The sequence below is a fragment of the Miniopterus schreibersii genome, assembly GCF_964146895.1.
Source record: "Miniopterus schreibersii genome assembly, chromosome: 16".
Classification (NCBI taxonomy): Eukaryota; Metazoa; Chordata; class Mammalia; order Chiroptera; family Miniopteridae; genus Miniopterus; species Miniopterus schreibersii.
In genome coordinates, this window is record NC_138116.1 from 11,683,711 (window position 1) to 11,698,070 (window position 14,360).

Consider the following 14,360-nt stretch of genomic DNA (forward strand, 5'->3'; position numbering starts at 1 on the left):
TTTCTTTAGCAGTGATCCTGCTATCTATTTTGTTGTTAATGCTGTAACATAGAGTACAAAGAGCTCTGGACTAGGAGTTAGGAGGTTTGGATTTGAATTCTGGCTCTGCTGTGATTTATGTAGTGTTTAAACATAGGGAGGGGAAGTGGTAAAGGGTGGATGGTTAGATGATGTCTAATCTCTATAAGAGGTGTTGTTTCTAAGACTTAATGACTCTCAATTTAGTTTTAATGTAATCAATTTTTATGTTGTATGTGGCTGGGACATTATGTTTTATAAAATTTTGCCATTTAATTACCATTTTACTTTCATCTAGGTTTGCAGATGATTATAAAGTTGCTCTTCAACAGACTTATTCTTGGATAAATCACCCAGATATTTCAGATAAAAATGGGTTCTTTGCTCCACCAAAAAATAAGAAACGTTCACGACAGAAAACTGCAGTTCATGTGCTAAACTTTTGGTGCTTAAATCCAGCGGTGGTAAGCTGATTGTTATATATGAAAATTCTGTCTTCTAACTCAATACAAACAATTAAATAAATGTGTCTGATTCTTTTAAAGATGATTTTATATATATCTAATATTGTTTCCTTCTAGGCCTTTTCAGATATTAATGGCAAAGTGTGGACGATTGTTTTGACATCTGGGACATTATCCCCAATGAAATCCTTTTCATCAGAACTTGGTATTACATTTACTATCCAACTGGAAGCTAATCATGTCATTAACAACTCACAGGTTAGGATATTTTTTTGAAGGCTTTCAGTCTTTTTACCTCAGTATAATTCTACATAAGCAAACTGGAAGGTACCTAAGTACTAGCAAACAGATCCTGATAGGAAATTCAACATTTCAGTTTTAGAATAAAAGAAAATCTGTCAAGTACTTGATAGTGTCAACAAAAAGGAAATACTAATAAATGCATTCCTTCAACCTAGTGAGTAAAAATATATACTTTGGATCCAAAGACTGTATTGCAATTTCCTCATTTAAATAAGTTTTAGTGTTTTTTAATGAAAATTAAACCAAAACAGAATTCAACTTCTTTACCATAGTTCCTGTTGTTTAATTATTTGTTTATGTGTTTCTCTTTCCCTTAGACTGTGGTGTATACTTACTCTTCTTTTTATTCCACATTCTTCCACTGCAGCTAGACTAATACCTAGCATTAGCAAGTGTTCAGTAGATGTTTAAGTATCTGAAATAAATTAGAAGTACTCTTAAGAGTACTGTGACTTAAGATTTTAATTTTTTATAGCAATAATATACAAATGTTACTTTAATTTTCCTAGGAATGTTTTGTCATTTGTTGATCTGTTCCCTGTCTCTTTTTATGAAGTAATTTAAAGCAGTTAGCTACATGTTTAACACCACCTCTGTGCCTAACACTGATTTTTTATGAAGATACAGTTTTCAGCCAAGGTGTACTTGTGGGGACATTTTTGTTTCTCACAGTTAGTTGGGAGGTACTACTGGCATTTAGTAGTTGTGAACCTGAATGATGAGATCCTATATAACTAATAATTGTGCTTTCCAAAATGCCATAGTACTTCTGTTGTACAAACAGTGCTATAAACAATAGTGAAGGAAAAATATATGTTCTACATTTTAAAGTTGCTGTCTTTAAAGGCTCAAATAAATATGGGAAGTTAGTAAATTCAGCTTATATGAGGCTATAATAACATAAGCTCTCTGTTCTCAGTCTAGTGCAAAGAAGCTCATTTTACCTGTAATGTCACTGAATTATAATTATAATAATGCCTAGTTCGGCTGAATTCTGGTATACTATATAATATTTTACCTTAACTTTTAAAAAACTTATTTTTTCTTTTAATTGGGTAAAATACATAATGTAAAATACTATCTTAACCATTTTTAAGTGTACAGTTCAGTCTCATTTAGTATATTCACATGGTTGTACAACCAATCTCTAGAACTTTTTCCTCTCACAAAACTGAAATTCTCTTCCTTTTAAACAATTCTCCAATTCCCCCTCCTCCCAGCCCCTGGTTACTGCCATTCTGCTTTATGTTTTTATGACTTTATAATCTAGAATACCTCATGTAAGTGGAATAATAAGATATTTTTCTTTTTGTGATTAGCTTATTTTACTTAGCATGATGTTTTTCAAGGTTTATCCATATTGTAACAAAATCATAGTCTTCCTTTTTAAGGATGAATGATATTTCATTGCATGTATATACCATATTTTGTTTGTCCTTTCATTTGTTGATTCCCCCAGATTTTTATTTTAAATGAGAATAGTAATTTTTTTTAAAAAGTATGTTTTTATTGATTTTTAGAGAGAGAGGAAGGGAGAGGAATAGAGAGAGAAAACATCACTGATGAACTAACTGCCTCCTGCATGCCCCCTACTGGAGCTTGAGCTCGCAACCCTGGGCATGTGCCCTGACTGGAAATCAAACAGTTACCTCCTGGTTCCTGGGTTGACCCTCAACTACTGAGTCACACTAGTCAGGCTGTCCCAGATTTTTATTTTAAAAATTATAAACAGAGAAAGAGAAGAGGAATATTGCTAAATGTTAAAGTTTGCATGCAATATATATGTAATATGTATGTAATACTTATATGGCACATTTTTGGGTAAACTATTAAAAAATAATTTGTGAACATCATGACACTTTGCCATTAATTAGTTTAACATGTCTCTCCCAAGAACAAGTACATAATTCTACATAATTATAATAACACGATCATTTAATACTTAAATTTAATATTGGTACAATAGAGTCAATATTTGTATTTCTTCAGCTACTCTCAAAGTGGTTTTTAACCTACTTATATTTTTATTCTTAATCCAGCACACAAACAAGTGTTATATATTGCATTTGGTTTTCATGTCTCTTTAGTCTTTAAAAACAGTTTTCTTGCCCTTTTTTTTTCTGTCTTTCTGACATTTTATAAAGAATTCAAATCACCAGTTTTCTTGAGGAATGCCTTATAATCTGTATTTATCTGATTGTTTCCTCATGATAAGATTCAGATTAAACAGTTTGGTAAGAATACTATATAGGTGGTATTGTTACTTTTCATTACATTATATCAGGAAACATAACGTCAGTTTTTCATATTACTAGTTGATCATTTAAGTAGTAGTTGGTTAATATGATGTCCGTCAGATGTCATCCTGCAAAATGTACTTCAATCTCATATATCATTTCAAAATATACTACAATTCTATTTTTCAGCAATCTTAAGTGTTTTTATATTGTCTGTAGATTACTAATAAAGTTTATTCTTTCTCTTAGATTAACTACACTGAGGCTAGATCTGTGTGAGTTAGAGGAATTGCACAGAACTGTAAAATTTAGTGGGTTTGATTTTTTTTTTTTTTTATGACTATAGATCTTTGAACATCAGTGAATTTGTGAAAGAGTAGTTTATGTCATAGTTGAATCTTAGAAAATTGCATATAGTAGGTTGTATCAGCCCTTACCTCTAATATTTTGGAACTGTTTCTATCCATTTCATTTGTTCACATCATCCAACAAAATTTCATTATATGCTTAATTGTGCAAAGCCATTTAGAGAATAATAAGTGAAACCCTTTTTGCTTTCATCCTAGGAGAATTCAGTGATCTGCCTAAAAGTAAAACTTTTATAAATTAAATCTATATTTAGTTATATAAAGGGAATTTAAAAATAAATTTTCTCTAAACTTGTTGTTTGATCTTCTTTTGACATGTATGTAATTAAGGCTCCCAACTAAATGCTAATTTGCCTACCTAGTTTAGGCATAACTCTACTGATATATTTATATTTTAGGTTTGGGTTGGCACCATTGGGTCAGGCCCCAAGGGTCGGAATCTCTGTGCTACCTTCCAGCACACAGAAACATTTGAGTTCCAGGATGAAGTAGGAGCACTTTTGTTATCTGTGTGCCAGACTGTGAGCCAAGGAATTTTGTGTTTCTTGCCATCTTACAAGGTAGGGGAATATTTATTGTTTCTTTTGCCTTTAGAAAATCATGTGGAATTACCATGATAAGCTTCCTAGCAAAACTGGTCAAATGTATGCATTTTAACTAAATGTTTTCTTCAGTCACTGATGAATCCAACTATGTTGATCAATAAAAAGAAATTTGGAATTTATGTTTTAAAGAGTCAAGAATATGTTCCATACATAAATAGCTATTGGGTTCTTATTGTTTTCTATCCAGGAGATTTCAACAAAGTAGATTATCATGAGGAACTGTATGAGTTATTTCTGAAATTCTATGTTATTTGAAATTTTTAAAATTATAAATATCATTGTATATTTTTATCATAACGTATCAATAAATGACTGTAAACAAACATATCAGTATCAGTAATGCAGCTCTAACATTTTCAGAGCCCTCATTCTTTTAACAAAATTATGCAAGGGATTTTCCTTATAAGAGAGGACTGTAGGACCTTTCATTTTTATTTAGGTTGCAACTAAAAGGAGTCTTACTTTCACTTTAGGACAATATTCCTCCATATTGTTCTTCCTAGTGCATTACTGACTGCATCCAAATTTGTTGAAAGTTTGATCCTGAAATATAACTGAGCCTCTTGAGGTGAAGATGCTGAATCAGATATCACCAAATAGCTAGAGTATAGGAAATTGTTTCAATAAAAATTCATACTTTTGGTTTTCTCATATTTTATGTTTGAATACAGATATTTGAATACAGCAAGAATTAAAGATTGATTCATTTTTACTGTAATTTAAAAAGTTATGACTACTACTTTATTTTCAATTTTTATTATTATTTATAAGGAACTATATTTTATTCCTATACATTATAACTGAATGAAATAAAGTAAACATTCTTAAATATTGAAATGAATAGTGAAGAATCATCTTCAGATGGAAAAATATGACAGGCTTTACGTATAAGTAAATTATGTGAAAAAGATTACAAAAGATGGTAGTCTGTTTAGGCAGGCCTATTAAAAGCATTAAGACTTGAGTACTAGCTATTAAAGTGAGTAAATGGCAATATTATAAAGTTAAACACATGCCAAAAAACATTTTCCAGAGGACTGGGATTGTAACAATACCATTAATGAGGGCAAAGAGGTTTTAATGCAATTTGCACTTTCTAAAGTTTCAAAAAGAGGCTTTGAGTTAGTGCATTATTAATGTACTGAACATCTGGAACTGTGTAAAAGCTATAGACATTGAGCAAATGCAGGATTTCCCCACTAGGTTGCATTCTAACTTACTGCCTCCCTAGTGAGATACTGGTTTTAAGAAGTTTGAAAAAGTAAAATGACAATAACCAGATAAGGCATAAACATTCCAAAGTATATCTTAATTTGTGAGATCTGACTAAAAAAATCTCTGAGTTTACCAATCCAAATTCAAAGGGTTGTGGGTTCAATTCCTGGTCAAGGGCACATACCTGGTTGCAGGTCCAATCCCCGCCCTGGGGCAACCAGTTGATATGTCACTGTCACATCGATGCTTCTCTCTCTCTCTCTCCTCTCTCTCTTTCCCCCTCACCTCTCTCTCTTCCACTCACTCTGAAAATAAAAAATATTAATTGGTCTGTTTGTTGTTTTTGAATTAGTGTTTCTATTGGGGACAAGGGGTCTGTTGATGGTCCCCTATTGAGTTTTTAAAGTGGAATACATGATTTAGTAAGATTCATATTTTGAAAATATTGCTCTATCTGAAATGAGCTGAGTGATAGACAAGACCCAAGAAATCCATTTAGGAAACTATTGGAGTAGACCTTTAAGAGATTATTATTTATTTATTTGTTTGTTTGTTTGTTTATTTATAAATATGTCTCCAGTGATTTCAGAGAGAGGAAGGGGGAAAGAGAGAAACATCGATGATGAGAGAGAATCATAGATTGGCTGCCTCCTGCACGCCCCCACTGGGGATCAAGCCCGCAACTGTGGCTTGTGCCCTGACTGGGAATGGAACCTCGATCGCCCAGATCACAGGTTGATGCTCAACCACTGTGCCATGCTGGCCAGGCTGGAGAGATATTTAGAAGCAGGCAAAAATTAACAGGGTTTGATGATAGATTGAACATGAGCAGTGACAGAGAACGAGAACTGGTAAGGATGACTCTGTTTTAGCAAAGGCAATTCAGTGAATGGTGGTGTTATTTACTGAGGTAACAAACATTGGAATATGACAAATTTGGTCTTGTATAAAACATCTCAGGTGCCTCTGAGATACCTAACTGGTGAATTTGACTAGGCCATTGGATTTATGGTATAGTGTTCAGAGGAGCGATCTGGGCTATAGATACGAATTTTGGAGTTTCAGGCCATATTTATTCTACATATTTAGGAATGTAATATCCTATCATTATGTTGTAAGTGCCATGAAGGCAGGGACCTTTTCTGTGATGTTCCCTGCTTTATTTTTATTGATCAGGGTGCTCTGATCACAGTACTATAATATGTAATGAACAATTTTACCAATTAGTGATTTTTTAAGTTTGTTGCAGCTGCTATAGCAAAATACTACAGACGTGGTAGCTTATAAACAACGGAAATTTATTTCTCACAATTCTGGAGTATGGAAGTCTTGAGATCAGGGTGCCAGCAGGGTGAGGACCTCTTTCCTGACATACCCAGTGCCTTTTTGCTGTGCCCTCACATAGGGGCCAGGGAGCTCTGTGGGATCTCTTTTAACTTATTATATATTATGTATTTATTTCTGAAAATAGATGAGGATAAAATTCTGAGGAAATAAATGATTTTATAAAAATTAGTTTTTCTCTAGAGAATTAGGGGTAATTTCTTGGTGCTTGTCTACGTTATACTAACTGGTCTACATTATATAGAACTCTCCATAGAACAAGTGGGTGAGACAGTTCAACTTACAACATAATAATCTCTTCTACTGGCTTTTGTCTCATTTATTTCAGCCATGTTTATTATTTACTTCTACATTCTTTGCATTTGCTGTTTTAATTCTTTAGCCTTTTAAAAAATGCTTAATTCACTAGTTTCAGATTTATTTTTTAATGTATCTTTATTGATTTCAGAGAAAGGGAGAGAGGGAGATAGAAATATCAGTGATAAGAGAGTCATCATTGATCAGCTGTGTCCTGCACGCCCCCTGCTGGGGATTGAGCCAGCAACCCGGGCTCAATGTGCCCTGACCGGGAATCGAACCGCAGTCTCCTGGATCCTAGGTCCGTGCTCAACTGCTGAGCTACACCCACTGGGCATAGTTTCAGATTTTTAAAATGAATATATTTCGAGCTATTAATGTTTCTAAGTATTGCCTTTATCCCACATGTTTGGAATTGAGGGTGCTTTTCTTATCATTTATATTGAAATATTTCATGAATCCTATTTTCCTGTCTAGACCATACGCTCTCTCTTTTTATTTTTCCTTAGCTTTATTGAGATAAAATTGACAAATAACCCATATTTTCTTTAAGATTATAATCTTTAGTGTTGGGCTGGTATTTTCCCCCCTACTAACTTTTTATTATTGACTTAATCAGAGTTGCATTGTTGTTAGAATAAGTGGTTAATCTGATAAAGATTCTTTGAAATTTGTTGAAAATCCTTTTGTAATCTAGCACTTGGTTATTTTGTGTAAATGTTCTATTTGTCAGTATATTTTCTATTTGTTGGGTACCTGAGTGTCTGTTTATATACTTACTTGATATATAGGCTTAGCTGCCTATCGATTAAGTAAAATGATCTTGAAGAATTTTCATTTAAAGAATCTTTAGTTAAGAATATTAAAAAACTTCACCTTAGGTTTAAAGAGTTAACTTAAAACTTGTCAACTTTGACAGAAGTCATTTTTTTCTGCTTTTGAAATTCCCAAGAGAGCAATAATAGAAGTAGTAGCAGCAGCAGTAGTGTTAGTAGTAATAGTAATGGTAACAGTAGCAGCAGCAGTTAACATTTATGGTGCTCTTATATGTGCCAGGCATCACTCAAAGCTATCTAAATCGGTTAATGAATTTAACCCAATCATAAGCCTATGACATATTATTGTTTTCCTCATTTTATGGATGAGAAATGTAATGCACAAAAATGTTAATATGCTTGCCATAGTCATGTTGTAGCCACATTGGCTTTAAACAAATCAAGGTAAGTTTGTTCAGTTGGACACACAAAAACTCATTTCCCTCCTCCTTTTTAGTTATTAGAAAAGTTAAAAGAACGTTGGCTCTCCACTGGTTTATGGCATAATCTGGAGTTGGTGAAGACAGTCGTTGTAGAACCACAGGGAGGAGAAAAAATTGATTTTGATGAATTACTACAGGTGTACTATGATGCAATCAAGTGCAAAGGAGAGAAAGGTAATTGGAAAATGTTGGATGATCAATGAAAAAATATTTTTTACTATAAAGTAAGAAGTTGGTGCTGTTAGAACATTATTTGTGTATCTTATAATTTTGGTTTCCTCGCTTAAAGATATTGAACTTTTAAAACTTTATCTCATAATAGTATTTAATTTTGATTTTTTAAGTTTGCTACTATGATTACTTAATCAGAGCTTTTCAAAATGACAAGAATTGGCAATTTCTGGGAATTTTTAGTGTACTTTAAAAAATGCTTATTTTCTGTTGCTTAAGATGGAGCCCTCCTGGTAGCAGTTTGTCGTGGTAAAGTGAGTGAGGGTCTGGATTTCTCAGATGACAATGCCCGTGCTGTCATAACAATAGGAATTCCTTTTCCAAATGTGAAAGATCTGCAGGTAGGCCTTCAAAGTCTTAAGAAATTTTATCATAGATGTTGTTGATTTTGTATGAAGTTAATTACACTTTTTCTTGTATCTTCAGACATTTTATTTTATTTCTATAGTGCAGGGGTGGGGAACCTTTTTTCTGCCAAAGGCTATTTGGATATTTATAACATCATTCGCTGGCCATACAAAATTATCAACTTAAAAATTAACCATGAAAAAAGATTCTAGATTTATTGTATTTCGAGTCCCGCCTGTGGTTGCCTTGGCAGGGCCAGACCAAATGATTTTGTGGGCTGTATGTGGCCTGTGGGCCGGATGTTCCCCACCCCTGCTATAGTGACTCAATGAGTGAGAAAGGTTTAGTAGATATAGGTTTATTTTACTTATTTACTTATTTATTCATTTATTGATTCATTTGTTCAAATTATAAGAGAAAGTTTACTTAGAAAGTTACAGTGGTAATAGAAGTGAGCCAGCTTGGCTGCATAGGCTCAAAAACCAACTTACAGAAGCAAATGAAGGGCCCTTGGCACTTAGGAGAGAAAAAGGCAAAGGTAACCAGTCTGGGGGGAAGATGATGGGGAAGGGAAAGCTCGAGTGTGCTCCAAGAAGGAAGGGAAAGGCTTGGGCGTGCTCCAAGAAGGAGAGCACGCCTATTTTATTTTTAACTTACACTGTCTTGTTCAACAAGAGCAATTTTCAGAGTGTGGTTCCAGGTCAGGAACATCAGTATCACCTAGGAACTTGATAGAAATACATATTCTTAGGCTCCATCCAGGCCTACTGAATCAGAAACTGTTGAGGTAGAATCTAGCAGGTTATGTTCTATGAAGCTGTTAGCCACAGACTAACGGGTCCCCCATAGTTGTGGGGCCCTTTTTCTATGTAGCTCTCTTCTTTCCAATGCCATGCCCCGCCCTGCAGATTTTAGTGATTTTAGCTGCTCCAAATTCTTATCTCTTCCACTTCAGCTCAGCAGGACCACAGTATTCTGCCTGTTCTTCAGTGTTCTGTGCTGTTGTCAGGAAATTTTACTCAGGAAGAGAGCTGAGAATCATGGAGTTCACCTAATGGATTTCCCTTATCTCTGAGATTAGTCATATATTGACTGGTGTCTACTCCCTGAAAGCAATTGCTTTATCTATTGTGACCAGTTTTACGGTCACTTATAGTGGAAGGGATATCCCTAAACCAATTATTCTGGTCTTGGCCAGAAACAGGGGTTTTGCTTCATTATCACTGATTGTTTGCTAAACATTATATTTGAAAAATTATTTGCAGCAATAATTTGAAGCCAAAGATGATGTTATCCTCTATCAAGGAGGATTTCTGCTTACTTCCTACAGGCATATGAAGATGCTAGCCATCTGAGACCAAGATTTGAGGTTTCTGACCACTGAGCTAACTGCATTAAGTGTAATTCATATCCCTCCTCCAAGGGCACAACCTGTTAGGGTCTCATACCAAAGTAGGCATTTTTTTCTCCGGGCAGTTATCTCCTTTATTGTTAATATTTTACTAGACTCTGTGAATTATATAATATTAACAGTAATAAGCAGTATTTTTCTGGTTAGTTCCTTCTCTGCCCTAACCTCTGGACCTTCTCAAAATTTCTGCAAGTCCTCAAGGGGAGAAGGGAGGAGGTGGTAATTCTCCACCATACATGACAAAGGATTTAGAATTAAGACTTCAAAAAGGAGCCCTGGTATTTTTTCATAACTAAAGGGTATTTGTAAGGCAGCCATCTAAAAGACTGATGTTATATAAACTTTAACCATGTAGGTATGTAATTTTTCTAATTAAAAAGGTCTGTTATCATTTGGAAATGACCAGAATATAGCACTCAGTACCTGAAATATCTGAATATCTGAGATATTACTATCTGAGATAAATCAGAACATCATTATGGATGATTTCTTAAAGTTCATCAATGACCAAACAAGTTATTTAAAAATTTTATTTGTATATTACTATGGGATATAAAAGACAAACCAAAGCCTGAAATTTTAATGAAGTTCACTTTATTTTTTTGTCGTTTATGCTTTTGGTGTCATATTTAGAAAACCATTGCCAAGTCCAAGGTCAGGCAGATTTACCCCTAATGTTTTCTTCACAGAGTTTCATTTAGTCTTAGCTCTTAAATTTATTTGTTTGTTTATTTATTTATAAAGGTTTTATTGATTTTTAGAGAGAAAGGGAGAGAGAAACATTGATGTGAGAGCGTAACATGGATGGGCTGCCTCTTGCACACCCCCTACCGGGGATCAAGCCTGCAACTCAGGCACGTGCCCCAATTGGGAATCGAACTGGCAACCTTTCGGTTCCCGGGACATTGCCCAACCGAGCCACACCGGCCAGAGCAAATTTGTTTGTTTGTTTATTTATTTATTTATTGAATTTATTAGGGTGACATTGGTTAATAAAATTATATATGTTTCAAATGTACAATTTTATAATACATTATCTGTATATTATACTGTGTGTTCACCATCCCAAGTCATCTCTTCTCCTAGAGGCTACTCAGTGTTCCTTGCCATAGGGCCTTCTCACAGACCCTTTCACAGCATGGCAGGTTATTTCTTCAAGGCCAACAAACTATTCTCTAGCTCCAGTCTACTAAACTGGAGTCACAAGAATAATTTTTCTGTACCTTTGCCTTATAATATAACCTAACCAAGGGAGTGACTATCCATCACCCTTGCCATATTCTGTTGGCTAGAAGCAAGTCACAGTTTCTGCTGTCACTCAGGGTGAGAGTATTATAGAAGACACACCTCTCTGGGAGTCACCTTAGGGTTTGTCTGCCGTATTCTTGTCTTCTGTAAAATGAGATGATGAGCTAAGTGATTTCCATAAATGGCTTTTCCAAAACTAACATAGTGCTTCAAATTACTGGAACCACAAATTAGACGTTATTGTTTTCTTTTACATTAATACTCAGTCGATCATGCAAGAATAAGTAGAAGTTATTTACAAATGCAAACCTTAAATATTTTATCTTATGGAAATGAAACAATCTATTTCTGCATTATTTTCTCTGTTGTTTCACTTGAATCTTATTTTACATGTCATCCTTGCACAGGGGCTGTGCTAATCTTCTCTGTATTGTTCCAATTTTAGTATATGTGCTGCCAAAGCAAGCACTGAATTATTTTAAAAGGTTAAGATCAGTGTCTGAGTTAGAAAAGTCATTTGAGTGGGGAAAAAGAAGGCAATGACATTAATTTTATGGTACTAAATTTTTTTTTTAATTTGAGGCACAGATTATGGAAGTAAAAATTAAAATGCAGTTTAAAATACTAACTTAAGACTTTTGTAGTCTCAATTGCAAAGTTTGGCTTTTAGAGAAGCAGGAAAAAGTATGCTAGAGCCAAAAATATGACTTCTTTGGCTGTGACCAGGATTTCCTCTTCCCACCTTGGGGACTAGAAAGTAGAGGTAGGAAAATTTCATTTTGGAGCCAAGTGTGACTTGTTTAGTTTAAGTCATAATTTATTGCACATACCTCAGGGACCTGAAAATAAAGAAACCCACTATGAAATGTTGATAATGGGCCACTCTGAAGGGCAAGCATTAAGCTAACTTTCCCAGTGAGGATTTTTTTCACTTCCACCTTTTCCAGATGCTGCTGATCATTCTATAAGGACATACTTAATCGTGTAGTAGTTAAAAGGAAGACTTTCTGTGCATTAAACCAAAGCAGTTGAGGGGCAGAAGAGTGAACCAAGGCTTTTACATGATCAGATGGTGGTGGAAAAAGAAAAGTTGTTTTCTTTTAATGCAGTTAAGTCACAGTATAACAAGGCTTCCCCTTTAATGGACATCCTCAGCAAATCCTTTGGCCAATTAGTATGATCTAAAAACTACAAAAGCTCTCGACTTTATAATTCAGGCATCTGCATCTCAAATTGGTGGCATGGTTATAATTTGTGAAGCATTATAAAGTGCAATACTTAGATTTTTAAAATTGTGTTTTATTTGTATTCCTGGGCATAGTTTAGTTTAGGGGTACATAGACATATTCTCCCCTCACGGGTATTGTGCCTTTACTCCTCTGAGGAAAAATTTATGAATCCATGGCATGAGGCTAAAAATGTTTATACTTTAAAAATGTTCAAGTGGTATGTTACATTTTTATAATTAGTTTAATAAAATTTGATGGTAATATTCAATATCAGAATTTCTCTTATAAGGATTAAAATAATTTATTAAGATAAATTTTATATTTTTGTATTATTTTTCTTTAGTAATATATATAGTATGTTGCATTACCAAAATAATTTTATTTAGAAACTATTCACAATTAGGGTAGTGATCTGATTAGTTATCTTAGTATTGGCATATAATAACCATTATGAATTCTTTTTTTGATTAGGAAATTTATCTTAACTCTGAAGGTACTGAACTATTTGAGGGTATTATTTTAATCAATTTTGAAAAATTACATTCATGATTGAAAAATATAGGCATCTATTTTAGTTTTGTTAAATTGGTTATTGACTTTATAACAAACACATAAATTTATAGGCTTCCATGAATTCTTGGGTTTTTATAAATCTCAGAAAAAGGCTGTTATCCTTTGCTTGCCCAAAGGTTAACAGCATTAATAAAATAGAGTGCACACTAAACCAGTGCTTGCCGGTGTCAAAATATTATTAGATGATGGCAGTATTAGAATTGTTAAATCCGACATTTCATTTTAAGGAGAATGATGTTGTTTCTTCATTTTTCTTATTGCTTTGACAGCAGTGTAAATATTCATGAGTAGGTGAATGAAAACGAATGCAAGGGGCTATAGTATATCAGAACAAACGATTTCAAAAACAAATTTTTTCTTAATAATTGAATAAATTCATATATTTCTTTTGAACCACTTTCATAATTGTCTTAATGATCTTGAGTGTTTTAGCATTCGTTTATTTATTCATTTAACAAAATTGTACTAAGCGCCTAATTTGTACTTAATATAGTAGGTGCAAAAATTAACAAGATGCTATCTCTGTACTAGTGATGCCTATAATTTAGTAAAGGACTTGAATGTGCAACAGGATGTTTTGATGGGATAAACTTAAAGGGCCACAAATATTTAGGAGTCCAGTAGCGTGCTGTTGTAATTGTTGGAAACACTTAGGCCAAATCACATATATGGAACAAAATCTGTCACCTGTGAAGGTCTAGAATGAGTTTATCTTCAATTACTTGAAACCTTTTCTTCCTTCTCAGAAAACTTTCTTTTCCCAGCCTTGGCCAAACTATCCTTTGGCCAAGGATAGTTTGGCCAATAGTAGTATTAAAGCAGGGTTACATATATTTTGAAACTCCAAAATTAAAATGTAATTTAAATCTAAGTATGCCACCTAGGTTGATAATTTGTGATTTTCCTTGGACAGTGAAAAATGAGAGTAATCAAATTCTTTGTTCCCACCCCTCCTGAAAAACAAAGATAAAAACACAAAATAAATGGATGAATTGCTGAGGTATTTTAAATTTTTAAATTAAAAAAATTTTAATATATTTTAAAGGAATGTTTTGGGATCGGGGAGGAAACAGAGTCACAAAACTTTAGACAAATACCATATGATTGAACTTATATGTAGAATCTAAAGAACAAAATAAATGAACAAACAAAACAGTAACAGACTCATAGGTACAGAGAGCAGACTGGTGGTTACCAGAGAAGGGAGTTTT

General features: G+C 33.8%; 1 protein-coding gene across 1 annotated transcript in view; it reads left to right on the top strand.

Annotated features, from left to right (window-relative positions):
* BRIP1 (BRCA1 interacting DNA helicase 1) overlaps positions 1–14,360 on the top strand; it is a 78,184-nt gene that overhangs the window by 41,631 nt on the left and 22,193 nt on the right. Inside the window, 5 exon segments of the mRNA XM_081161813.1 lie at positions 317–482; positions 600–740; positions 3,789–3,950; positions 8,124–8,283; positions 8,560–8,681. Coding sequence (XP_081017939.1) covers positions 317–482; positions 600–740; positions 3,789–3,950; positions 8,124–8,283; positions 8,560–8,681 — 751 coding nt within the window.